Here is a 23,128-nt window from a genome sequence, read left to right as displayed (position 1 = left end):
CCTCCGGTGACGTGAATTGGATGATTTATCGAGGAAGCGACTTGATCAAGTCTTCACTATCAGTTCGTACCTATCAACCAATAGTGATAGAAAGCATGGGTGCCGAGTGGGAAGGCCGTTATACATGTACAAATTCGAATGGTGCTCAGCATGAAATAGAGCTGTCATTATATCCATCCAGCACATCACCGACAGTTGACGACCAAACGACTCCTCTAACACGGCAAGAAGAGTTGGGCCAAAAAGGCGGCAATCCCCTGCCAGCACTTGTCGTTCTATCAATGTTGGTAATAATAATATCTGCAGCGTTGGTTATAACCTGTATCATGTATTATCGATTACCAAAGCACCGCGATACAGCCTCAGACAACGAAATACGGCAACCGTCACCACCTAAGTTACATGTGATTGGAAGAGCAGTCTCTAAACCAGAAAGTGCAGTAAATGTCAAAAAGGTTGGACCAGCTGGTTATCAGGAAAATGACAACGAGGGTTTCTATCAGAACGATTCTAAACACAGAGCAAATAAAAGTAAAGGTCACATTGGTCCGCCGAGGTATGAAAGAGATCGTCCAAGAGAAGTACAAGCTGGCGCCTCTTCAGCAAGTTACTACAGTATCTCAAGGAGAGGTCATGATGAAACCCGAGACAGTCAATTTGATTACGAATTTATTGATGAACATGACGACAGGTATTTAGCATTGAATATTAACGAGAGACATCAAAGTCGGGGAACTTATCAACCAATTATCAAACGTTGAGAATTTTAATTCAAGTTGTCTTTTGCGTAGTCTTAAGTTGAACATGAATGTTCAGAATGCATTAACGAATAGAACATGAATATATCACGTATATTTAGTTATTAGTTTCTTATCAACGATTGATTGTGGTTTCATCAAGTTGTAACAAATTCTAAACAACATCTTCGGTGTAACATGGAACACATATAAATGTAAATTTTAACCTTACTAATAGTTGCAGTGCGCCTCCGCAAATCAAAACACGATCATATCGTTGGAAGATTATGTTGAGTAACCAAGACGCGTTTATGAAATCTTACTCATCATTGTTTTATTAACTTTATGTATTTTCAAAATTAGATTGCAATATTCGTTATCTTATAACTTTCTTTACACCCTAAAATTGACACCGTGCTGCAGTCATACCTGTCTAGAGATGTGCGTCCTTAATAGATAAGAATAACTAAGGTTAATGCTATTCCATTATCACAATTTTAAATTCATTATACGTAATACCATACAGATATCTTGAAAAAGTCTAAATATTACGTCATTTGGGTCAATAACTGTGGTTGTAAGTGTTAACGTATTCCTTGATGTAAGACATTATTATTTCATTGATGGATGATAATCCTGACAATTTTCAGTATGAAACATAAATAGAACTACAATTAACAAATGGAACATTTTACAAAGGAGATGAAAGAGGTTTCATTCATCTTCGGGAGGGGTTAGGGGTAGGGTGAGGGAGAGGAACAAACTTCGAAGGGCATTGGGACATGTTACTTTGCGTTGGCAAACTCAAAACTTCACCTTAAAAAGTCCCCACAACATGATCACTTGTTTTTTTGTTTCGAAAAAATGCCACTTTTTTTTAAAAAAACTGAAAAATGCATTTTCTTTCTTAACGATAAGGGGATTTTCTGAGGTTTATCAAAAACCCGTTGGTATGTTCCGTTGCCAATCTCCACACTCCTCCTCCCTCTTCCCCAACGTCTTTCCCTTCGCCGGCCTGCTTTCACCTATTAGTAGCACTATAACACAACACTTTATAAAATGGTAGGATATTACATGTGTACAAGTTTAAGTAACAAGGACTTCATGTTAGTTGGACTGATGAAATAATATATACACAGGGAAATATAAAATACAGCAATGCGACTAAACCAAGACAATTTGTTAGAGCCTTTTAGAATCGAAATAAGACCCAATCATTAACTGAGTCCGCCTCCAGTCCTAGTACTTAACTGGTATACGGTATGACACGCTCAGTAGCTTGCGTCCGATTCTTACAGTAGTTCCTTGTGTTGTTAATATCGTCGAGTGCCTTTTCATATGGTTCCTTCGTATGAACTCGCCGAGACGATATAGGCTAAAGATAAATAGGATATTATGTAAGTGCTGTCCAGTGTCAACTTGAGTTCAAGTAAACCTAAGGAAACCGATATCGGTCCTCATCATGTCGTGGAACATTCGTTTGAGTCGAGTGATCGAAGCCTGCAAACGTTTGGAAGAGAGGAATAATATAATATAAATCTGAATATATGTAGATGTATATATATATATACATATATATATATATTTATATATATATATATTTATATATATATATATATATATATATATATATATTTATATATATATATATATATATATAGGAAATAGTGATGATGAGCGTGATCTTGGTGTTATTATAACTAGTTTGTTTAAAGCCATTTGCGCCAAGCGTAACTCCCTCTTCCCACGTAAAGATGTTGTTTTATACTTGTAAAAACAGTTAGTAAGGCCACATCACGAGTATGCTATACAAGCTTAATATCCATTTTAGGAAAAGGATAAATTTATACTGGAGCAGGTTAAGAGGAGAGCTACTAAGATTATTTCACACATTCGGCATCTCCCTTATGAACGTCGTTTAAGAGCTCTTGGGCTAACAACACTTGGATTGAGGAGAGTCCGTGGTGGCATGATACGGGTTATAAGTTCCCTAGTGATACTTTAGGTGCTTGTGATTTTTTGAAGGTTTAACTGTTTCTCGAACTCGTAGTCATTGTCTCAAATTAGTTGAAGATTTTTTTCTGGTTAATAGAAAATTTAGGTTCTCTCGAAGGGTTGTGAATGAATGGAATAACTTGCCAGAATGGGTTGTTAGTTCTGATTCTGTGCTGTCTTTTAAGAAAAATATGATACTTTCTTTACTAAGAGTGGTCGTATTTAATGGGGTTAAGGGTGCACTTTTTAATTTATGTTATGATATGTCAGGTCAGGTCATGTCATGTTATCTTATGTTATGTTATGCTATGTCATATATATATATATATATATATATATATATATATATATATATATATATGTGTGTGTGTATATATATATAAATAAATATATATATATAAATATATATATATATATGTATATATATATATTCACATATTTATAAATTTATATATTTATATACATATTTGTATATACATATATGTATATATTATGTTTATATATGATCACAAATTGCTGTGCTTTAACTGACATACTTCGGACACCCAGCGGTGGCAGTGGTTCTAAGGCCATCCGTCTCGCAAGAAGTTCCTCATTGTATTGCCTATGATTCATCTCATAAATGCTTGGTACCGCCCACTTTGGCGATGGTTCGACCTGTTTGGAATAATAATGTAGAACTGTTCGATACATCTGTTTGAAGACGAATTTAAATGTCACTAGAACATAACACAAAGTTTGATATTTGACTGATATAGCCCCACCCGATTAAACTCATGGGCTCCACACTAACAAACATAACATTCCCGGTGAACTCTGCATGACTATACACCGTGTATGTGCAGTGCAATGATAAAAATTGAAAATTCTTCAACCATGTTTCATGCACCATTTTGCATCTAAGCACCCAATCCCTTAGATACCTCACATTGGACAATTAACATACCTCACTTTATCCCCATTATCCCCTTCCCCTGGCCGCATTATAAAAATGATGGTTGCACCCCATATAACTCAGGTAATCTTGATGACCGTTAAGATCGAAGGAAGACTCACTGTGTTCAGAACTGGTTGTCCTGTCTTGACCGTTCTACGCGTCACATTTATAGCCATAATTGAAGTAGCAAAACAGAAAGAGAATTCAAACAAACCAATGAAAACCAAACTGGTCGAGGCAAAGAAACACAACGGCTGAAATAAAGAAAACAAAAATATTTACATGCTCACTAAGTAATAGTTCTATAAATATGTGGCGTGGTTAGCTCCCCCCCCCCCCCTCCAGGTTTACCAGATATAAATGTTAGATGTACACCATCTAGGGCCCCACGCACTGCTTCACAATGGCACCCCTACTCAACCCCCCCCCCCCCCTCACTCGTCCCCTTTATTGTGCTACGCAAGTGTAACCCGAAAACAGAAAGTTTGAATGTCTCGTCTGGAAGTGTTGCCATGTAGATCCTTTACCTTAGAATCTCTCGCTCTTGTCTCCTGTGGCTATTGTATTGTCCGGCATTTATCCCAACCCATAGAAAGTGTTTGTCCATCTTCGACCAAGCAGGTATACTTGTTGTCCCATTAACATATGTAAAGACGTCAAGGCTATAATGATTTAACTACATACTGGAAAAAATAACCTCTTTATTAAAGTATTGTGCGTTGTATCGATGTCGTAAAGTGGAATTGAGGTGGCCATTTTTACTATATATGATAGCAAAACATGATTTCAACAGAGAGAGTATCAACAGAGCTCGTTGCGCAACTGATGTCTCACCGTATGGTGTTCTCTTGCTGAAGAAGTAGAGGTAGAAACCATCGAAGATATTTGGTTCTAAATATCGGCACTGCACACATACAATTTGTCTTTGATGAATATCTTACCACGCAGGCATTCTCGATCGGATCACAGTTACTCATTTCCCGGTTCAGTGCAACGCCCTCGATAGACAGCAACACCAGCGCCAGAAACATGGATAGAAATGAGAGTACAGTTACGGTCGTTAGCTGCGGAAGAAAGTTTTTAAACTAACAGCAATTTCTTGTAGTAGAGACATGTGTACCCTTTTGAGATCGGTTTTTGACACACCTTGCCAATCACAAGTCTAAATAGTCATTATATGTCGCCATCTTGATACATGGTATCAGAATTGCTGAAATCTACCGCGAAGAGGTAGATACATAAGAGAAACGCCATTGTCAATACACCGATGGGAGAAGGGTCAAAGTACCCTCAGACCACAAAAAGGTTGAAATGATGATGGTAAAAGAAGCCTCTTCAAACTGCACCAAAGCGGCTGCAGCGAATGCTACTCAGATAACAGACGAATCTCCGAAGAAAAGAAAGTGCATTTTATCTGATACGTTGAGTCGAGTCTACCTTCCAGATGCTAACAACGGTTATGAAGATTGGTGGACTTTCGACATGGTCGTTCCTCTACCCATTTCTAATCAGAGATTAGCTGATGTCAAAGCCGACACGAGAATTGACCCAACACTTGCAGGCTCTCATCCACAAAAGGATGACCAGACAATAAAGCTATTGTTTAATAATACAATAAAGCTATTGTTTAATAATAGACTCTCAGTGTACTGCAGTGTTCGAGATGAGATGACCGTAACGGACCGTAACGGGATAGTGTTTCGGGGTCAAGAGAACAGTGATACCACAGTCATGAAGGAATTATGTGACGATAGGAGCGTAACAAATGGTAGCTGTGTGTAACCATGGAGGTAAAAACACGATGTACAGACACGAGATCTTTAAAAAAAATAAAAACTCTTGCCAACTGATTCACGTTAAGACTAGTGACTTCGTAGGTTACTTTAGACGTTTACGCGAGAAATATTGACTATATGAGAATATTTACTTAGTGCAAACGTTATATACTCCAACTCGTGCTTAGAGTTATGTACTCTGTGTACTCATGGTGTTGCTCTCATAGGCCTACTATACAAATCTACTCATGACTAAAACTGACTTGGTTTCTTGATATACTTACCGACTTTTCGTCTCTGCTCTGACCGGCAATGATGGCAAGTACCCCCAATATCATAATCTATGAATTTAAAAAAGAGAACATTATACGAATAAACACATATTAATAAAGGCCTAACCTGAGTTTTACTTTTACTAATTGGTATATAATTATGCAGATGGAGTGGTGGGGTCGTTCAATTTTTCCGTAATGGCGCACTTGAGACTTTGAGCTGGCCGCATTTTTCTTAGTCTATACGCTATAAGTTACTCTAACTCTTTCATATTTACTTTATGGAATGTGTTTAAAATATGCACATCTATGCGTTATGGAATGTGACAACAGTAATATGAAACTATGGGAAGTTCCCATAGACATGATAATCGCTAATAATGGCGCCGTTTCGATTTATTATACGACGAAGTTTACTTCAAAGAATGGATTGCATCTAAGAATCACTTAGATAACCAGAAGTAAGTAAGAAATATAGACTATTCTTTGGTTTAAATACAAATATGAACAAGTTTCAGTAAGAAATGTTTAGCACATATATAAGTTGAGGAAATCTCTATCAATATTGTACTTTGGATAAAAACCAATAATTCAAATGGAGCTGCTATAATAGGTAACTTAAAACACACAAAATCGGTAAGGGTATAGGGAAGTGATGATTTGGACCTAGCTGGGTTTCATAATGATATTATCGTTTAAATTAACTCAAACTTGAGCTTGCTCTCCAGCCTCTCCGTTGCTATGATAAAATCATAACATAGTTCACAAGACTCGTCATCATACGCAACGCGCCATAAAATGTAGCCTACCGAAGCTGCTCTTATAGTGCTCATACATGTTATCGTCATATGGCAAGCCAAATGGGACACATCTGCTGCCTGCAACGCACGTTCCAAACAACCAATCAATGTTACGTTTATACTCATAGAAAAACTCAAAAAACAGTATAGTGCAATTTTGTAATGCCTCAAAATCGAAAGGCTGGAAAAAAAATCATATTACCTTCAGCAAATCGTTTCTTCCCTACATACCCCCTTTTTCCTTAACTTACCATAACTATTATAAACTCTTGCCAAAAGGAAAAGATAATAGCCGACTTACAAATGCACCGACCCAGGTACCGGTGGCAATGCTTCCAAGTTGACAAGCACCAACGATTCGATATATCGCAATGAGAAACGCCAGTAATCCAATTAGGATTTGTATTACACCGACAATCACTAGACCTTGTCCGATTACCGAAGTTCGCTCCGGTGCGTATGCTTTCTCCATTTGTCCACGCTGCGTCACCGGTGGATAATACCGGCCTCCCGTGTAATAGGACATTCCAAAACACACAAACAACAAAGTGTAAAATGCTATTTTTGCAAAACTGACATTTCAAAAAGGGAAACAAACATATACAAACGTAAAACAATTCCAGTTAATAGGTGATGACAACAGGACGACGAATCAACATATTATCTTCATTGTCTGGGCAGTCCTGAAGTATATGGCTTCGTATAAAGCTTTGTACTTTAGTTTGAATTGTGAAATCAATTCACGTAGTGTCTCTTACGCTCTTGTCATTTAACAAAGATGAGAATAGAATGGAGGAAATTGTCAGAACTTCTTTCATACACTGTTGACATCACAAGAAGACGGACGCTAAGTTTTTCTTTCAGTCAGAGGAAAGTAGAGTAATTATTTTAACTAATGTAGTATAAATATAATCGAACATCTTTTACTGTGTTCCATGTGACGTAAATGACCACAGTAGCATATGAAATGTTAGAAATAAATTACAACTTTGGTTGACAACCTTACAAAGATCAAGTTTATAGAGGTTTCTATACAAATAATTATCACTTTTTTCTTCGAAGCATTGGTGTCCACCTCTTTTTTCTGTGAAAGGATTCTTGTCTCAAAAGAAAAGAGATTTCAGAAATAAATTGTTCCATCGATCCTTGTTTAACAGAAAATATGACATGAATTTCCTCGCAAATATATGTGCTCAAGGTTCTGGTTCCAAATCCTCGGAAGAAAAGACACAAATTTTAATACTACTGTGTAGCGCAAATGAGCCATCGTCTGCTTGTAAAACCACTTGAAATCAATTAGATATGTTATCACGATACGTTCACGTACGATTATCATATACCCATTTATTTTATCCTTTAAATGAAATCAAATGACACCAATTCCATAACATGAATATTCATTCATACATGAAATAGCGAATAATTTTTAAAACTTATAAGTTGAGCCTACCAGCATTCGGCTTGAATTGTTTATGGAAAATATAACATATTAAGTCTACTTGACAAATCACTGAATTCCTTGGAATTTGAACTTGTGGACACGTATCAGAGGAGGCCATCTACGGTAACCATGGAGATACATAGTGGACGCAAAGGTTTCCGTTACCAGTTATTTATTAATCAATAGACTTTGCCCAAGTGGATTAACCCTTTGAATAGTTAATCTTTAGTTTTGTGTTTTCAAGAAGAAAGAAGATTGATGACAATTGTTGATAATATCTGCAGAAAAATAATGAAAAGCTACTCAGGAAAATTTTAATACCTCGAGTGTTTGGAGTACATCGGAATACTTAGAGGGGAGTGTAATGCTGAAAGGTTATATGAAGCTAACACACTTGACCCTTAACGCATTGCCAAATTACAGAGGTTATTTTTGCGCAGTGACGTGCACAGGTCGTCAAAGGCGACGAGTGGGTTGGATGGATTTGGGTATGTGGATGGTTGTTCTGTGTCTAATTTTGAAGATTTGAATTAGAAACTTCGGTATAATTACAGTTTGAAATTTCAAGACAAAATTTGAATTTACGAGAAAACAATGTAAATGGCCTCCGGATTTCTGCCCCTCTCCCCCCCCCCCCACACCCACCATCGACTTTTTGATAGCTTCCTACACCACTGATGTACATTGGCTTCCATTAAACAGAGGTATGATAGAGCCCTTTGCTCACGCCACTATATTGTTCCGACATACCTAGTCAAACCTATTGAGCTATTGAGATAAACGGAGCAATTTCAAGGAATACGTTGAAATATCGGTATGAGAAGGTCGTGATTTCGAGGGTTGTAATAGATGTTGTGAGATAAAAAAAAAAATGGAGACGAGAAGCCAAACGTTTTCAGGAAGAAAAAAATAGAGATTTCGATAGAACAGAAATTTCTAGAAAAAGTTAACGTTATAACAAACGAAAAATTTAAATAAGATTATTATTCATTTTAATATAGAAATTTTCACTTTTGTATGAAAGGAAGAAATTGGTATTTTGAGATAAAATAGTCCAAGTTTGGGATATAAATTAGAAAATTACAGGTTGCAATTTCGAGAAATAATTGCATTTACGAGAAAACAGTGTAAATGGCGTCTGGTTTTCTTCCAGCTCCCCCAACCCCAACCCCATGCATACACCTTTTGATAGCTTATTACGCTATTGAACTAATTCGTTTCCTGGAAATAGATACCGGGAAGGGACGGGGTATATCAGAGGTACATCTGATCAAGTGCATATGCACAGTTTGCACCTCCAATCCTGAAAACGGGCCGAAGCCCTGACTTAACATTTAAAAGAAGTAGTAATAAAAGGTTTCTTGGGTTTATTTATGTATATGTTATATATTTCTTAATTGAGAATGAATACTTTCAGAATTGCCCACAAGATAAAAGAGGGGCTTGGAATATTTGCATAAAACAACAAATGTTACACACCCAAGTCTTATAGTAACCTGCATGAACCTCTTTGGTTAATATTAATACTTATTCAAGTCTCTAAAAAACTATCAGTATAAATACTTCATTAATCACTTTCTAGAGGTGGGTTTCCACGTCATTTTACGGTTAAACAAAGTTATTATTTTTTTATATTCTTCCCTAAAGGTCATCACTAGAACGAAATACTGTTTCAAGAGTTTTCACAGTGTTTCTTAGTGCTTCCTGATTATATCGTTATTGGTATTGTGCATTACCCGATAAAACTTCAGAGTTACGGTGAAAAGCAAACGAAGATGCCTCCATTGTTGTACTTTACATATTTTATGTACTAGTGTGATGGCCCTTCTCGCCATATATAGCATGTAGTGGTTAAAACCTTTTACCCAATGAAGAAGTGGAAATGCTCCTGAGTGACCTCTGACACAATCACTTCGTATCTGGTGCATCTGTAAGGTCAACGAAGGGTTATGGCCCGAGATCTAAAAAGCATCATACCAACACTAAAGGATAATACTTCTACCAACGCAGCGTCTTTCGTCTGCTTCTGTGTAGCACTGGCCGCCACGTCTGTTAATATGGTACACGTTTGAAGTAACACTCCTCAAAGAAGAACGAAGTTACTACGTGTCTGTAGGGCTCGAAGTCCGGACATGCGCTCAACAGACCGATATGCTATTCCACGGAGCTTACTGATCAGTTAGATGTTCCCTGGAGTTGAGTTTATTTTGCCTTTAATTCTGAACACATTTGTCTCTTGCAGCAATAAGACAAAATTCCACCAAAAATGTGTCCTTGCTAAGGGTGACAATTGCATAAATACAATAGCACGCATTTAAACTGGTGAAATGGTATGTGGAAGATTTCCGTTGAATAGGATTCCACTATGCACTACTGTTTCCTTACTGCCCCCACCCCCATCTCCCCACCCCATCACCACATTCCACACAAGTGCATTCCAATTCAAACTAAGATTTATGTATGGTACGCATATATGAAACATCCTCCATCATGGGAATACGAATCTGTCATCATCTGTATGTTTCTTGGAAGAAAACGAGGATACTTCGGGAGGTTCATGATCTGAAACACAAAATATTTCATATATATTAGTATTATTATATATTAGTTTTTTTCTTCAAGATCACTAAGAGTAGTTAGCTGTGTTCCCTAACCATAAGTACTCCTTTCCACTAGATCTAATTGAGTTACTTTGTTGTGCAATGAGTGATTTATGTAGTTTTCCTATTCCTGGCTACAGTTTTGCCGAGAGACTTAAACAAATGTAGCGGACGTCTTTAACAAGCCTGTTCAAACAATTGAACAAGCCTAAACTGTATGACCGAGAGAAATCTTATTGAGGAACTTGAACCCGTTTACTGAAAGACTCGCGGAAGCTTATTGAACAATTCGATGGCAAGTCCGCACACACACAAATCTTAAAGAAGTCTTACGAAAAACTTGGAGCAAGTTAAATAAGTCGATTGGGGCAGACTAAATGGAGATTGTCTTGTGCAAGTCTAATATTTACCTTCATTGTGCTCTTGAATAGCCACCTGTAAGTCTTGTTGAGCAATCCGTTTCTGATTGGTTGTTGGTGCAGGTCGGTTGTTCATGTAGAAATCTCCATAGTAATCAGATGATGTTGGCATTGCCCATAGTGGCATTATCTGTATGCAAGTGTAAGCAAGTCGTTTAAGTTGTTGTATCTACACATGATAAGTGCCATAATACAACACACATTGAAACGATGACATATAACACGAGAATATAAACAACTTCCCCTTACCATGTTATCCGTTATTGTGTGCTTTCTCGTTATTCTTGTACTAAGGAGAGCAAGTGATGCCCCCAAACACAAATGGAAGAGCCCCAAAAGGACAAGAACAGTTGAGCCGATAAGACACCCAGGCTGTCGAAAAAAGAAAATGAATCTTTCTAAAGAAAATGTTGTTTCTCGTTACAAGATCCACCCCCCCCCCCACCCCAACCTCTCTCTCTCTCTCTCTTTCTCTCTCCACCTCTTACTCATCCCTATCGTGTGTACCCTCTCTTTCCCGAACTGTGTTTATTGCATACGACAATAACTTGTTGCCGCAGGATCTCATAAACTTTGGGGTAGATCACGGAGCTATAAACTGTTTATAGCTCCATAGGTAGATCAATTTCACACGTGCTGAGTGACCACAATCCCAGTCCTCCAATAACACCCCCCCCCTCCACTTCTTCGTGAAACATTTATCTCATAACTGGAGTCACAGAACTACCGAGTGCTGCCCAACCTCTTTACCAAAGTGACCCAGTTCAAAAGGTACACTGTAAAAAAAATACCGTAAATTTTACGGTAAAAAGACTGGCAGCAATTCTGCCAACAAATGCCTGTTAAATTTACGGTAATTATTTCAATCACTGTAAAATTGTTTACAGTTTTTAACCGTAAAAGTTACATTTTACCATAAAATTATTTACAGTTTACTGTTTATTATTTACAGTGTACTGTAAACAATTTTACAATATTTGAAATGAACCCGTAAATGTAACAGGCATTTGTTGGCAGAATTGCTGCCAGTCTTTTTACTGTAAAATGCACCATAACTGTTTTTACTGTAAACTGATGGTTCAAATGAGTACATTATCATAATTTTTGTGTTTATTTGAACAATTTAGTTTATTTGAACAATACACTGAAGCATTCTGACATGTCAATGTACAAATACACCATTCTCTACAGTACATATACCAAAGCATCAATAGTGTAAAATGGATCAAACCTTTAGCAGAATATTGAAGCCAAAAGGGGGCAATAGAACAATAAAACATTTTGACATCCAAATTAATGAAGTTCAAACACGAAACAACGAATCTTTTAAGTAATTGGAAATTAAAGTTCATTGCTTAGAAGCTGTGTGTATTATAATCCTGCACTGCATTGGTGAAATGGAGGACTTTTGGATTAATAGAATGCCTTCTACTCTTCACTGCTTGCGCCTTGTGGCCTCTGTCTGGGTTGATGGTGAACAGACATCTGAAAGTAACAGTAAAAGGTAACAGTAACAAACTACTTAAAAACCAAGAAACTGATACAAGCCGTGCAAACTTCTATTGGCTTTGAATGGTTCCAACTTCTAATTCCCTGTATAAACTCCCGACTCACTTCTGCAAGCAAAGAGAGCAGTGCACTGGTGAAGAGATGAAACAAAAGCTTACACACCTAACACAATGTTTCATAAGGTCAAAAAGTTTTGTCTAAGAAACTCCAGGAGGCCTATGAAATTTGCTGCATAGCTCTATGCAATCAACCAATAGTTGACCTCATTTTGAAGATTAACAACCAGAATGCCAATTGGTTAAATGATTCCCTTGCCAGAATGTGAAGCAGCATTTACTTTGGAAACCAGATTTTGCGATATTCACCATTTGATCTTTGTCTCCAGAACAACAGTACGGATCATCTTCTCACCTAGGGCAATATAAATACTATCTAGTTGACGTATTCGACACACTTCCATTTCTTGAGCTGTCCTGACTAAGAGGTATTTAGACTTTGACCTCTGCTGACCTTATATGTTGATTGACCTCAATGATGTAAGGTAGGGATCATGTACTCACCAATGACAATCTACATTACACTTTTTTTAACCAATGTGTACTTCTAAAGATATATTTACAAGGTTTTCAAGACTGACCTCAAATGACATTTAACCTTCACGAAAAAAATTGGGATCATCTACTCTTCAAGTGCAACCTACATATCATGTGGGAAGCTTAACCAACTTTCAATTCTGAATATACAGTGTTTACAACTTTTGCAGACTTTGATCTCTGTAGATCTCAAATGACCTTTGACCTCCATAAAAAAGAATAGGATCATCTACTTAGTACCAAGATCAACCTACAAACAAAATTAAACCAGCTTTCTCTTTTTTAGATATCCTGTTTACAAGATTATCAGACTCCTGTTGACCTGCATTGTGGTTTTGATGATGTTACATACATAATCTTATATGAATGTGACATACTGTAGGTATATCCGGATGAACTTTAATCTAAATAGTACAGCAAAAGGCATTGAGATGTGAGAAACAATATTGGAAATGGCAGCTGATAACGGAAATGGACACTTATAGTTTTCTTGTACTCAGCATGATACATCACATAATATATTGTGTGTTTTCAAAGTTGACCCCTGTTGACCTCAGCTTACTTTTGATCAATACCAGAGACAACATGGTTCTTAGGCTACCCAATGTGGTACACCTATATACCAAATATGAGATCAATCCAAGCTACGCTTCTTGAGATATGTTTGCAAGTTTCCACAATTTGACCCCTTGTAACCCCAAATGACCTTTGATTTCCACCAAAAGTAATAGGATTCTTGTACTTAATGTGGTCCACCTACACACCAAATATGAGATATGCTTTCTTTTTAAGATATCGTGTTTACAAGCTGGGCTTCACAAATGCACTTACATATGCGCACACACACATACGCCATCACATATGCAAAGGTAACGATTATCATTGAAACCAAAAAGAATAGGGTTCTTGTACTCATTAAGAGCAATGCACATATATTGCCACATTAGAATTTCAAGCAATGTTTACTTTTTGAGTTATCATGTTTACAAGGAAGTGTCACATACACATGAACACACCATCACATAGATTCCTTTTTCTTTTAGCAAGAAATCAAAAGTGCAGAAATTAGGTGCAAGTGTAGAAAAAAAAGTGGGCCAAAATGCAAAAACAAGAAAATTTGCTACCCTTAGCTTTCTCTCTCATACGAAAAGTGTAGCACATGTTTTTTTGCCACTGTTTGGGCCAAATTAATGCTCTTTTGGTATTAATTCAAGAAATGTTAGAATCAGGTTTTAGACTTTTAGTGAGTAGATTTTATAGGCACTTGCAATTTTAGATGATTTGTAGTCATGTAAACATGGTTCACTGCCTTTTATAATTGGTCGTTTTAAAATTTTCATTCATGCAGCTTTCCTGGGTGATGCCTGTAGAGGCTCTTCAAACAAGTTTGTCAAACTTGGTCGATTTTGAGATACTGTGCTTTAAATTTGTCACATTTTGATATCTTTTTGACATCTACGAAGAACATAGGCCTATAGAACTTAAAGCAGTACATCCACATACTGTAGCAGATTAAAATCCTACTGACCACAAGTACTTAATGTCATTCATCCACATACCACATTTGATAATGTCTAAGATACCCATCATGAGACAGTCTTATAATAATCTGAACATGGACATATACTACAAAAGGGAAAAAGAATACCTCTGTATGAAGTCTATGGTTGCAGCCGTTCCTGCACTATACTGTATTCCAAAAATGTAAAATGATGCAAACAGCATTGCAAGTCCACCGATGAAACTAGCACAGTTGCTCACCACCTGCCCATCAATAGCCAGCATGTATCGTTCTGCAAGGAGTATGTCTCCTAGGATAAAAAAATATATGGAGATTTGGCATCAGAAGTAATTAGGTCAGTTTCACAACACCAGTAAAACTCTAAGCATTAGATATGTTTTTCTGGTATTTGAAAAGGCCTTAGTAACCAGATTTGCATATTTAATAATATTTTGCAAATTAATGAGTGAAATACAAGTCATGTTTTTAAAAATTGTGAAACTGTGTTTTTAAATTTTGAAACATTATGGCCACTGTAGCACATGCAGCATTTTCAGGTTTACTGTACTGTCCCTTTAAGCATCAAGCAAGAAGTTCATACTTGGAGAATAAAATAGTGGACTTCTGTAGCCCCCAGTCAAAATGAATCATTGTCACATGATGTATGGAAATAGGATTAAATATCTTTCCCTACACAGAAAACCTCACTCTGACTTGTCCTTTCATGGGTATTATTATACCAGGTTTGACCCATGAATTGCTTGCAGGAAATCAGTCCAGCCTTCGGTAACATTCGTCCTGCATTCACATTTTATACTGGCAATTAACACACCAAGTTTGAACCAAAACGCAAACAATAGCAACTCAGCTACATTTGGAATATTTTCAGCTTCACAATATTAAGCTATCATTTGTAAAAAAAAAAACCTTTGAACTCTGGGGACCTCAATTGAGCTTTCACCTGCATGAACCAGAGTGAAGACCCTGCATGTGGTTACTTGCTCTGAAGAAATCAGATAATCATGGCTCCCAGAGACCTCTTGCCAAAGTATGTTACAAAAGGCCCTAGAGATTCACTGCACTGATTTGGCAGCAGTGACATTTCAGAAAACCAGGCCAATGTAGCATTTTGGCCAGTATAGTGTACCTTTCTTCTTTCTGCAGCATAGCGCACATTCTGCCACTTAAGCAAAACCAGCATTTTGGGGCCACTATAGTGTCCCAGTCAATAAAGCCCCAGTCAAATCAGATAAAACTTTCTTATCTGTGAAGAGAGACCTTGCTAGGAGTGAACCACTGAATTTCCTCATTTTAAGAACCTGACCTACAGTAATGTGAAACAATATGCTCAGTGCATTTGTTTTTTCTTTTATTTACTGAAATATCAAGAAGCATATGACCATTAAGGTTCACCTGAGTGCCATTCTCTCCATGATAATAGTGAGAATTTGAGTATTAAAGCTGTCTTGAACTGTTATTCCAAATATTCTTCTTGTAACTTAATCATTGCCACCTGCTTCAAGAGCATTCACTTCAGTCATAACCTAGCTACAAGCACTATGTAGTTAAAAAACCTAGGAATTGCTTTGAAATTGTGTAAATAGTTTACTCATTAATAGACAAATCTAGCATGCAAACATGACCTCCCCTGACCCTCTGGTTCTGGAGAAGTCATTTTTTTTAGGTTTTCAAATTTTTACCTTTGCTGACCACACATTACTTTTGTCCTCCAGAACAAACAATAAGGTGCCTGTACTTATAATGGGGAAGCCACGTGCCAAATATAGGATCTGCTGTCGTAACCAAGGTCGACATTGATACATACACACAAACACACATACTTATGCTAAATCTGGAAAAGAGGACTTTCAGCATAAAGAATAATGTAACATAAAGCAAGTAGGTACTGTATGTACTTACCACAAGATATTAAAACAGGTGTGGAGTCTGTGGAGGGCACCAACTGAAGCTTCCCCTCAGCATCAGCCTTTGTAGCTGTAGTCTGAAAATTTGAAGTCAACATATTTGCAAATCAACTCCACCATTCCTTTGACATTCAGAAGTTTAACAGCAATTAATTAAAATCAATGTGTGGGGAATTTTTCATACAGTGTAGGTCACATATGTGAAAAGAATTCTGAATGATCCTTATTATAATGAAGTGATTGAAATAGTTGCAACATGTATCTGGAAACCCCATTAGTGGTATCTACTATGTACAATTCAATGCTCTTTAATATGCAAAGACAGTGGCCAGTGTGCCTATAGACATAGTAAACTGCAGTGACACCCATTGATCACACAACCTGATCACATTTTTAACATTTTGATCTTTGGAGGCATCCACATGCTAAGATTAAGATCTGTCAATGTTACAGTTCTTGTATATGGGCCTATAACAAAAAACAATATAAACCAAGTACTTTCTAAGACATATATGTACCAAGTATGATGGTGATATATCATGTTTACAAGGTTTATAGAATGTGACTTCAGCTGACCTCATATTACCTTTGACCTCCACCACAAACAATTGAATACAAGTACTAAGGGGATGCACATACCAAAATTGACATTCACTGAAGCTTTACACTTGAGTTAGTTCATTTGAAAGGTTTTTAGGATTCCTTTTTTAACCTTTTACCTCTCCAAAAAACAAAACTGGCCCAGATTTTACTAAATGGTATCTACCTATCAAGTTTGAAGTTCATGAAAGCTGTACAAGGTGAGATAACATGTTTAAAAGGTTTTCAGATTTTTACATAAGTTGAACTCAAATGACCTTTGACCTCTACTAAAACCACTGAAATACCACATCGATCTTCACTGAAGCTTTTATTCTTGAGGAAGCTTATTTACATGGTTGTCATATTTTGACCACTGCGGGCCCCGAGTGACCTATTACCTCCCCCCAAAAGGAATGCCATCTGAGAATTTACTAAGGGGCATCTAATTACCAAGTATGAACTTGATGCAAGGTGTACATGGTGGGATATGGTGTTTATGACCCAAGGCGGCTCGAACATTCACACACAAGCAGTCATGACTGCATAGATTCCTTTTGCCTTTTTGTGAAGTTCTCACTTTATACGTAAATAGTATTCCTGCTGTTATTAGTTTCCCATGCAGGGGTTCTTAAAGATTTAAACTTACAAACTTATAAAATTTAAAGTATACCCTTTGGTAAATAACATGCATCTTTGGAAACTGTAACAGATTCCTAGTGAAAATGCAAAATTATTTTTATCATGTACAGGTAGAATGTTCAGAAATTTGATGGTCCATTGCAAGTTCAGCTGTTAACATCAAAGCTATAACCCTCACAGAGAATGTCCATACATTTATGATCTTACCTATGATTGGCTGGTATTGTGTCGTGTAACCTTTCCTGCAATCTGCCAAGCAATCAACAGTTGCTTAATGCCAAAATTGCACTGAATGTTAAGGCAATGCACAGTATTCTTCTATTCTATTTTACAGGGTGCTAATATCCATCTATTTGATACACTGACCAGTAATACATTGGCTTTAGCAAATTAGAAGATTAGGTAGCCTGCAATTCACTTTAAAGAAATTTGCTGACATAAACTACTTTGAAGTAATATTACATGTTCATCTACCATAGGCACATGGTTTTATTGAGCAATTACGAAGGTGTTGTGGATCTGAACAATTAATTGGATTAAATGCTAAACATACTGTGCCATGATAAGAGCTCTTTACTTTCTTCAGGACATTTGTAATATTGTGATAGTTTTAAACACATGTGTCAAAGCTAATTGAAGCATAGTATTGCGCAGAGATGGGTTAGTATATGAACAGCATCAAAACAAGTTTAAAGTGTATTATTGCCAACTTACCTCCATTACTAAAAATACCCCATCATGTTTTTCGAAAAAATAATCCATGACCATGAGGATCAGTCCAGGATCATCAGGTGTTTCATTCCCAAGCACTCCTTCAGCTCTCTTGATGCTAGCGAGTGTAGGTAACAGCTCTTTCTTGGGAGTGAAAAAGAAGACGTGTTGGGGGCTGGAAAAACCTGGAGTTTGGAGGAGCAGAGTGGCTTACAGAATTGAATGAGAGGTTATCAAATATCGCCAGAGGTCCCAGGGAAACATCTGGCTAGCCTAGTACTAGCAGTAGTACTTTATAGGGCCTAGGCTACTTAAACTGACAGGTCTACTTAGGCCTCTTCTACTTCTAAGTTCTAGCTAGCCTAGGCCTAGGAGTCATTCTGCATCGCCGAGAGCATTTGCCTGGGTAAAGGAATTGCGAAGTAGCCTAACAGTAACAGTCAGTTTTTTGGCTAAAATGCACGAAGTTGGTGACCACCATCATACTAATTCCTGGGTAGTGTTGGTCACAACTAACGTTTAGCTACGCCTATATTGAGTAGCGTAGGCCTAACGAAAACGTAGGCCTAGCTTAGGCCTACTGATTAGTGTAACCATGGAGCTATAATAGCTCCATGGTGTAACCGACCTCTAACTCACTTGAAATGTCGTCCAAAACGTTGGCAATGGAGATTTTGTTTTACCTCTCCTGATTTTTTTCTACTATGCCTTAGCTAGCTTTAAACTAAACTGATAACTGATACTGAATGTTTTATGTTACCGTTACATTAATGCTTAGGTTAGGCCTTTAGATTAACCTGTTCTACACGGTGATAGGCTACCGACATACGGGATTCAACAACAGTGCCATTACGACCAATTAAGCTGGGCCTAGACTTGTGGTGATTTAAGCAGTCTTTAAACGAATAGTCTTATGTTCACGTAAATAATATTGCCTATCTGAGTAGTTCTCGCAACAAATCATACACACAAAGCGACTTCAGAAAGCTGTTAAATTCTCACCTCTTCCCGCTTGCAAAAGTATTACTAGTAGCCCTTGTGGATCGTGTAATACATCAACGTGTACCATGTACAGTACAGTTCCCGATATCGACGTTACACATCTTGTTAGAGAAGAATGTGACACAGGTGTCAGACGATACTTGTTCACTTGATAGTCCAATGAAAAAGCGCACAGGGTCATACTGCAATGGGCATGCGCTAATCTGTACGCCGGGAGCGGCCATATGAAGCAATATACAGTTTCTACTGTTACGATCGCGAAGTTACAGTAGTAGCGCGCGCTAAAAATGGTCGAACTAACAGGCGCTTATTGTAATTGTCGGGAACAGCGTTTTGCTGTAACATTCTACAGTAAAATACTGTAAAAGACGCCGTTATTTTTTACAGTGTATATACAATCCATTCCATCCTCTCACGTATATCTGTGAAAAGCACGTGTCTCTTGGGACATTTCACCAGGTAGGGATTGGGCATAAACTGCTACCGGCTCAGCGGTCCCACCGGCATCGCTGGGACCATGAGACAAGTGGCGCATTTGGCGCTTCGGATCAAGCCGAGCATCGATTCCGACGGAATGGCGATAGACCAATCCACCCATGGACTTAAAGAATAAATGACCCCACAAATATTGACGATGTTTTGTCAGATTAAAAACATTTTACTTTACATTGTGATAAGAATGATTCGAACATTTATACGTGTCTAGACCGTAGCAAATGAACGAATAAGTGTAATGTATGTATGTATTTGTATGCATTTAGATCCTCCTGCGAGCAGAAACTCGCGAAGAAGCCTCATTGGCTTATCAAAGCCGCAAGCTGACCGAAGTCAGTCTCTAACATTCATATTTAACGTCCATGATTATGAATTGTCAATTGTCAACAACTCTGTAACTGGACGACATACATTAATCTTGGAGTGACTCGAACCGGGGACCTTATGATTGGTAGGCACCGGCGTTAACCACTGAGCTAACACTTCACGAGTAATAGTCATGTAATAGTCATGTGACTGAGTTCAGCATATCACATGGAATCTTTATCGTAAATTCGACGTGATTCTTGTAAGTGTTTTCGGTTTGTTTGTCTTTAAGTTCGGATCGGGTTACATTATGATCGACATACTTGGCACGTGACAGTTGTAAGAGTACAGTTTTGAATCTCCGATGAGAGTCCTAGGCCCTCCATCACAATGAGAACGATGGATAGGAGAACAGCTAACAGTGACGTCACAAGAAAACTTGACAACTGGAGAAACAAGAGAAAAGGGTTCATTGATCATTTAACAAGAAATAAACAAATCTCAGAGAAGGTAGATATACGGACAAACATAATTTAACCAAGAATTGTATCGGTATAGTTTTCGAATATTGGAAATTTTGTCATACAATTGGTCCATTTTTGAAAGAGGGATTGATTATAAGGTTATTATCGACTGGCAGGCAATCAGAAGGGCGCCACCAATCCTACGCATGATTATGGAAATAAATGAAAAAGTCACGATTTTGGCTAAAATTGAGCAAAACCATAAAGGTAGATAGCCTTACAAAATAATTGGCCGAAAAATAAAAGTTTTCGAATCTCAAATTTCGATGCTCGTTTTGGATTCCCAGAGCTCATTAGAGTATTCTCTTGAAGCAATAAGTTGAATTTTATGGAATTTTATTCCTCTAAAATATTAAAATGCTATTTGAAATTTTGTCACAAAATTGGTCCATTTTTCGAAATAGGAATTGATTATGAGATTATTATTGACTGGCAGGCAATCAGAAGGGCGCCATCGAAGCCACTGATCGCAGCCTTACAAAATAATTGGCCGAAAAATAAAAGTGTTTGAATCTCAAAAGTCTCGATTTTGGCCAACATTGAGCAAAACCATAAGGAAAAAATCCTCACTAAATAATTGGCCGAAAAATAAAAGTTTTCGAAAGTTTTGGATTCCTAGAGCTCATAAGAGTATTCTATTGAAGTAATAAGTCACGATTTGGGCCAAAATTGACAGGCTGAAAAAGGACAGTTTTCATTTTTCAGTTGGGATGCCCATTTAGATTCCCAGAGCTCCATTAGGGGTTGTTTCTTTAATTTTACGGATATCACCGGCCTAAAACCATTTATTCACGCTAAGCGTAAATATGGGTCTCCTTAAATATTGCTAGGGCTATGAACAGACGAGAAACCTTCGTTTTCGTCTTGTTTAGATGGAAATACTACTGTGCTTGATATCATTGCTAAATGGTCTGTATACACATGACAGGCGTGATTTGAATATTACATTTCATACCGGTTTTTCTTCTCTGGAAAGTCCAGCCACAATTCCTAAAATACCAGAGGCCGTAATCTGCAGGGCATGAAAATATTAAGTTTTAAACGTTCACTTATATTTATTGGCGAATGTTACTTTTATGTACACGTCATGGTTTACGCACCGATTTCTGCGTAATAAAGAACATACATACCGATTAGCGGTAGCATTGATTGGCTTTAACATATATGAGACCAAGAGGGGGTGAGGGGTGCGAGGCGGGTGAATGGGGATGGTTCAATAGCGCAGTAATGAGGACTGTGAGTTTGAGATCATATACTTCCTATATATTGAGCAGTGTACGATCAGAGCAAAAATATAAGGAAAGCGTTTTGAAGAGGGGTGGAAGCGGCGGGGAGGGGGGAGGAGGTGGGTCTTTGTACTGTATTGTCATATGATCTGCACACCAATTATTGGTCAGTTTTTTAACTTCAGAAGTAAAACGAGGAATTCAACTTTCGCGATAGAGAGGAGTAAATGAGGTAAGGTAAGGGAGGAGAGAATATTGAAGTTGGGCGAAAATGAAAGCATAACTAAATTTCATTGACATACTATAGGGATAACCTTTTGTCAGTTAAATATTTAGGGGAAGAAAGTTGCGTTCCACGTTGGGGAAGATCGCCGAGATGATGCAGGGGAGGGGGGGGGGTGGAATGGCGTTCGTTACTCACCACACCGCCGACCCAAGCACCCGTTCCTAGGTTACCGTTGTTACAACTCAAGAGCAGGCGGTAGATACCAAACCCAATAACAATGAGTGAAGTCAAAGATTGAACCAAAGCCAGACATATCATTCCTTTTGCAGCTGTAGATGGTCCTTCGCGACCTCTACGTAGTTGGTAGTCTTTCATCATGGTCGTCGTCATATGAGAACGCGTCCCGACAGGGAGTGGATAAGCCATCACCACTCTTCCCTACCTTTTTTTCAGTTTTCCTTTTAATTTACACTCAATTTCACCGATCGTAAAAAAACCAAATGCTTTCCCTCTTTGACGCGTTGCTTACATTCCGTAGTGATATACAATGATTTCAGAATGTTACAAATACGTTAATTTAACGTCTCTATAAAAAAAAAATTGTCCATGAGCCGATGGATGCTGGTTGTCACGAATAGGTGGAAGGAACTGTGTATAGTATTTTCCGAGACTGCAAGACTGCATGCAAACACTGCTAGCAACAATTTCAAAACTGGTTCATCTATATACCGTGTTATGATCATTTTAAAATATATTCCTCTTTCTTCGTTTTCAAAGTAGAGAAGAAAGCTCTAGGTGTTACATATAGTACTCTGATTATACCATCCAAGAGAAGATATTGGTTTCTGTCCAAAGTTGTTTTTCATTCTTATATATTGTCCGCTAATTGATGGGTTGTTTAAAGACACGACAG

The 23,128-nt window shown here is 37.6% G+C and overlaps 3 protein-coding genes across 6 annotated transcripts; all 3 read right to left on the bottom strand.

Annotated features, from left to right (window-relative positions):
* Positions 1–89: 89 nt before the first annotated feature.
* On the bottom strand, positions 90–7,962 carry LOC139984929 (uncharacterized). 2 transcript variants are annotated; one of them, XM_071999073.1, is made up of 6 exons: positions 6,818–7,962; positions 5,729–5,785; positions 4,611–4,733; positions 3,789–3,923; positions 3,269–3,389; positions 90–2,237 (listed from the first exon to the last, which is right to left on the bottom strand). In XM_071999073.1, the coding sequence occupies exons 1-6, from the start codon at positions 7,040–7,042 to the stop codon at positions 2,173–2,175; spliced, it is 726 nt and encodes a 241-aa protein (XP_071855174.1). In that variant the 5' UTR covers positions 7,043–7,962; the 3' UTR covers positions 90–2,172. The 2 variants fall into 2 exon arrangements, with proteins under 2 accessions (XP_071855174.1, XP_071855173.1); XM_071999072.1 differs by lacking the exon at positions 90–2,237 and having other exon boundaries at positions 3,131–3,389.
* A 1,384-nt stretch (positions 7,963–9,346) lies between these two features.
* Positions 9,347–21,804, bottom strand: LOC139954905 (uncharacterized). Its single transcript, XM_071954890.1, has 5 exons — positions 21,719–21,804; positions 20,563–20,685; positions 11,226–11,348; positions 10,968–11,106; positions 9,347–10,519 (listed from the first exon to the last, which is right to left on the bottom strand). Exons 2-5 carry the CDS (start codon positions 20,623–20,625, stop codon positions 10,446–10,448), a joined length of 399 nt encoding a protein of 132 aa, XP_071810991.1. The 5' UTR covers positions 20,626–20,685; positions 21,719–21,804; the 3' UTR covers positions 9,347–10,445.
* On the bottom strand, positions 11,460–19,827 carry LOC139954671 (uncharacterized). 3 transcript variants are annotated; one of them, XM_071954584.1, is made up of 5 exons: positions 19,439–19,827; positions 18,440–18,576; positions 16,500–16,581; positions 14,727–14,889; positions 11,460–12,461 (listed from the first exon to the last, which is right to left on the bottom strand). In XM_071954584.1, the coding sequence occupies exons 1-5, from the start codon at positions 19,617–19,619 to the stop codon at positions 12,332–12,334; spliced, it is 693 nt and encodes a 230-aa protein (XP_071810685.1). In that variant the 5' UTR covers positions 19,620–19,827; the 3' UTR covers positions 11,460–12,331. The 3 variants fall into 3 exon arrangements, with proteins under 3 accessions (XP_071810685.1, XP_071810686.1, XP_071810684.1); XM_071954585.1 differs by lacking the exon at positions 19,439–19,827 and adding an exon at positions 19,234–19,432 and having other exon boundaries at positions 11,461–12,461; positions 18,440–18,580; XM_071954583.1 differs by having other exon boundaries at positions 11,463–12,461; positions 18,440–18,621.
* Positions 21,805–23,128: the final 1,324 nt, after the last annotated feature.

This window comes from Apostichopus japonicus, chromosome 17 (assembly GCF_037975245.1).
Source record: "Apostichopus japonicus isolate 1M-3 chromosome 17, ASM3797524v1, whole genome shotgun sequence".
NCBI lineage: Eukaryota > Metazoa > Echinodermata > Holothuroidea > Aspidochirotida > Stichopodidae > Apostichopus > Apostichopus japonicus.
The sequence above is the reverse complement of the archived record's forward strand: the minus strand, read 5'-3'. Positions and strand labels throughout refer to the sequence as shown.

What these genes read in the sequence shown, in the direction of transcription:
- LOC139984929 (XM_071999072.1), bottom strand. Translation starts at nt 7,042, where the DNA reads ATGTCCTATTACACGGGAGGCCGGTATTATCCACCGGTGACGCAGCGT. An exon ending in GTACCTGGGTCGGTGCATTT is followed by an intron (nt 5,786 to 6,817) that starts GTAAGTCGGCTA and finishes TTAAATTCATAG; the next exon opens with ATTATGATATTGGGGGTACT. An exon ending in GACAACCAGTTCTGAACACA is followed by an intron (nt 3,390 to 3,788) that starts GTGAGTCTTCCT and finishes TATTCCAAACAG; the next exon opens with GTCGAACCATCGCCAAAGTG.
- LOC139954671 (XM_071954583.1), bottom strand. Translation starts at nt 19,619, where the DNA reads ATGACCCTGTGCGCTTTTTCATTGGACTATCAAGTGAACAAGTATCGT. An exon ending in GGGTATTTTTAGTAATGGAG is followed by an intron (nt 16,582 to 18,439) that starts GTAAGTTGGCAA and finishes TCAAATTTTCAG; the next exon opens with ACTACAGCTACAAAGGCTGA. An exon ending in ACCATAGACTTCATACAGAG is followed by an intron (nt 12,462 to 14,726) that starts GTATTCTTTTTC and finishes TGTTACTTTCAG; the next exon opens with ATGTCTGTTCACCATCAACC.
- LOC139954905 (XM_071954890.1), bottom strand. Translation starts at nt 20,625, where the DNA reads ATGGAGGGCCTAGGACTCTCATCGGAGATTCAAAACTGTACTCTTACA. An exon ending in TTACAACTGTCACGTGCCAA is followed by an intron (nt 11,349 to 20,562) that starts GTATGTCGATCA and finishes TTTTTTCGACAG; the next exon opens with CCTGGGTGTCTTATCGGCTC. An exon ending in ACACAATAACGGATAACATG is followed by an intron (nt 11,107 to 11,225) that starts GTAAGGGGAAGT and finishes ACTTGCATACAG; the next exon opens with ATAATGCCACTATGGGCAAT.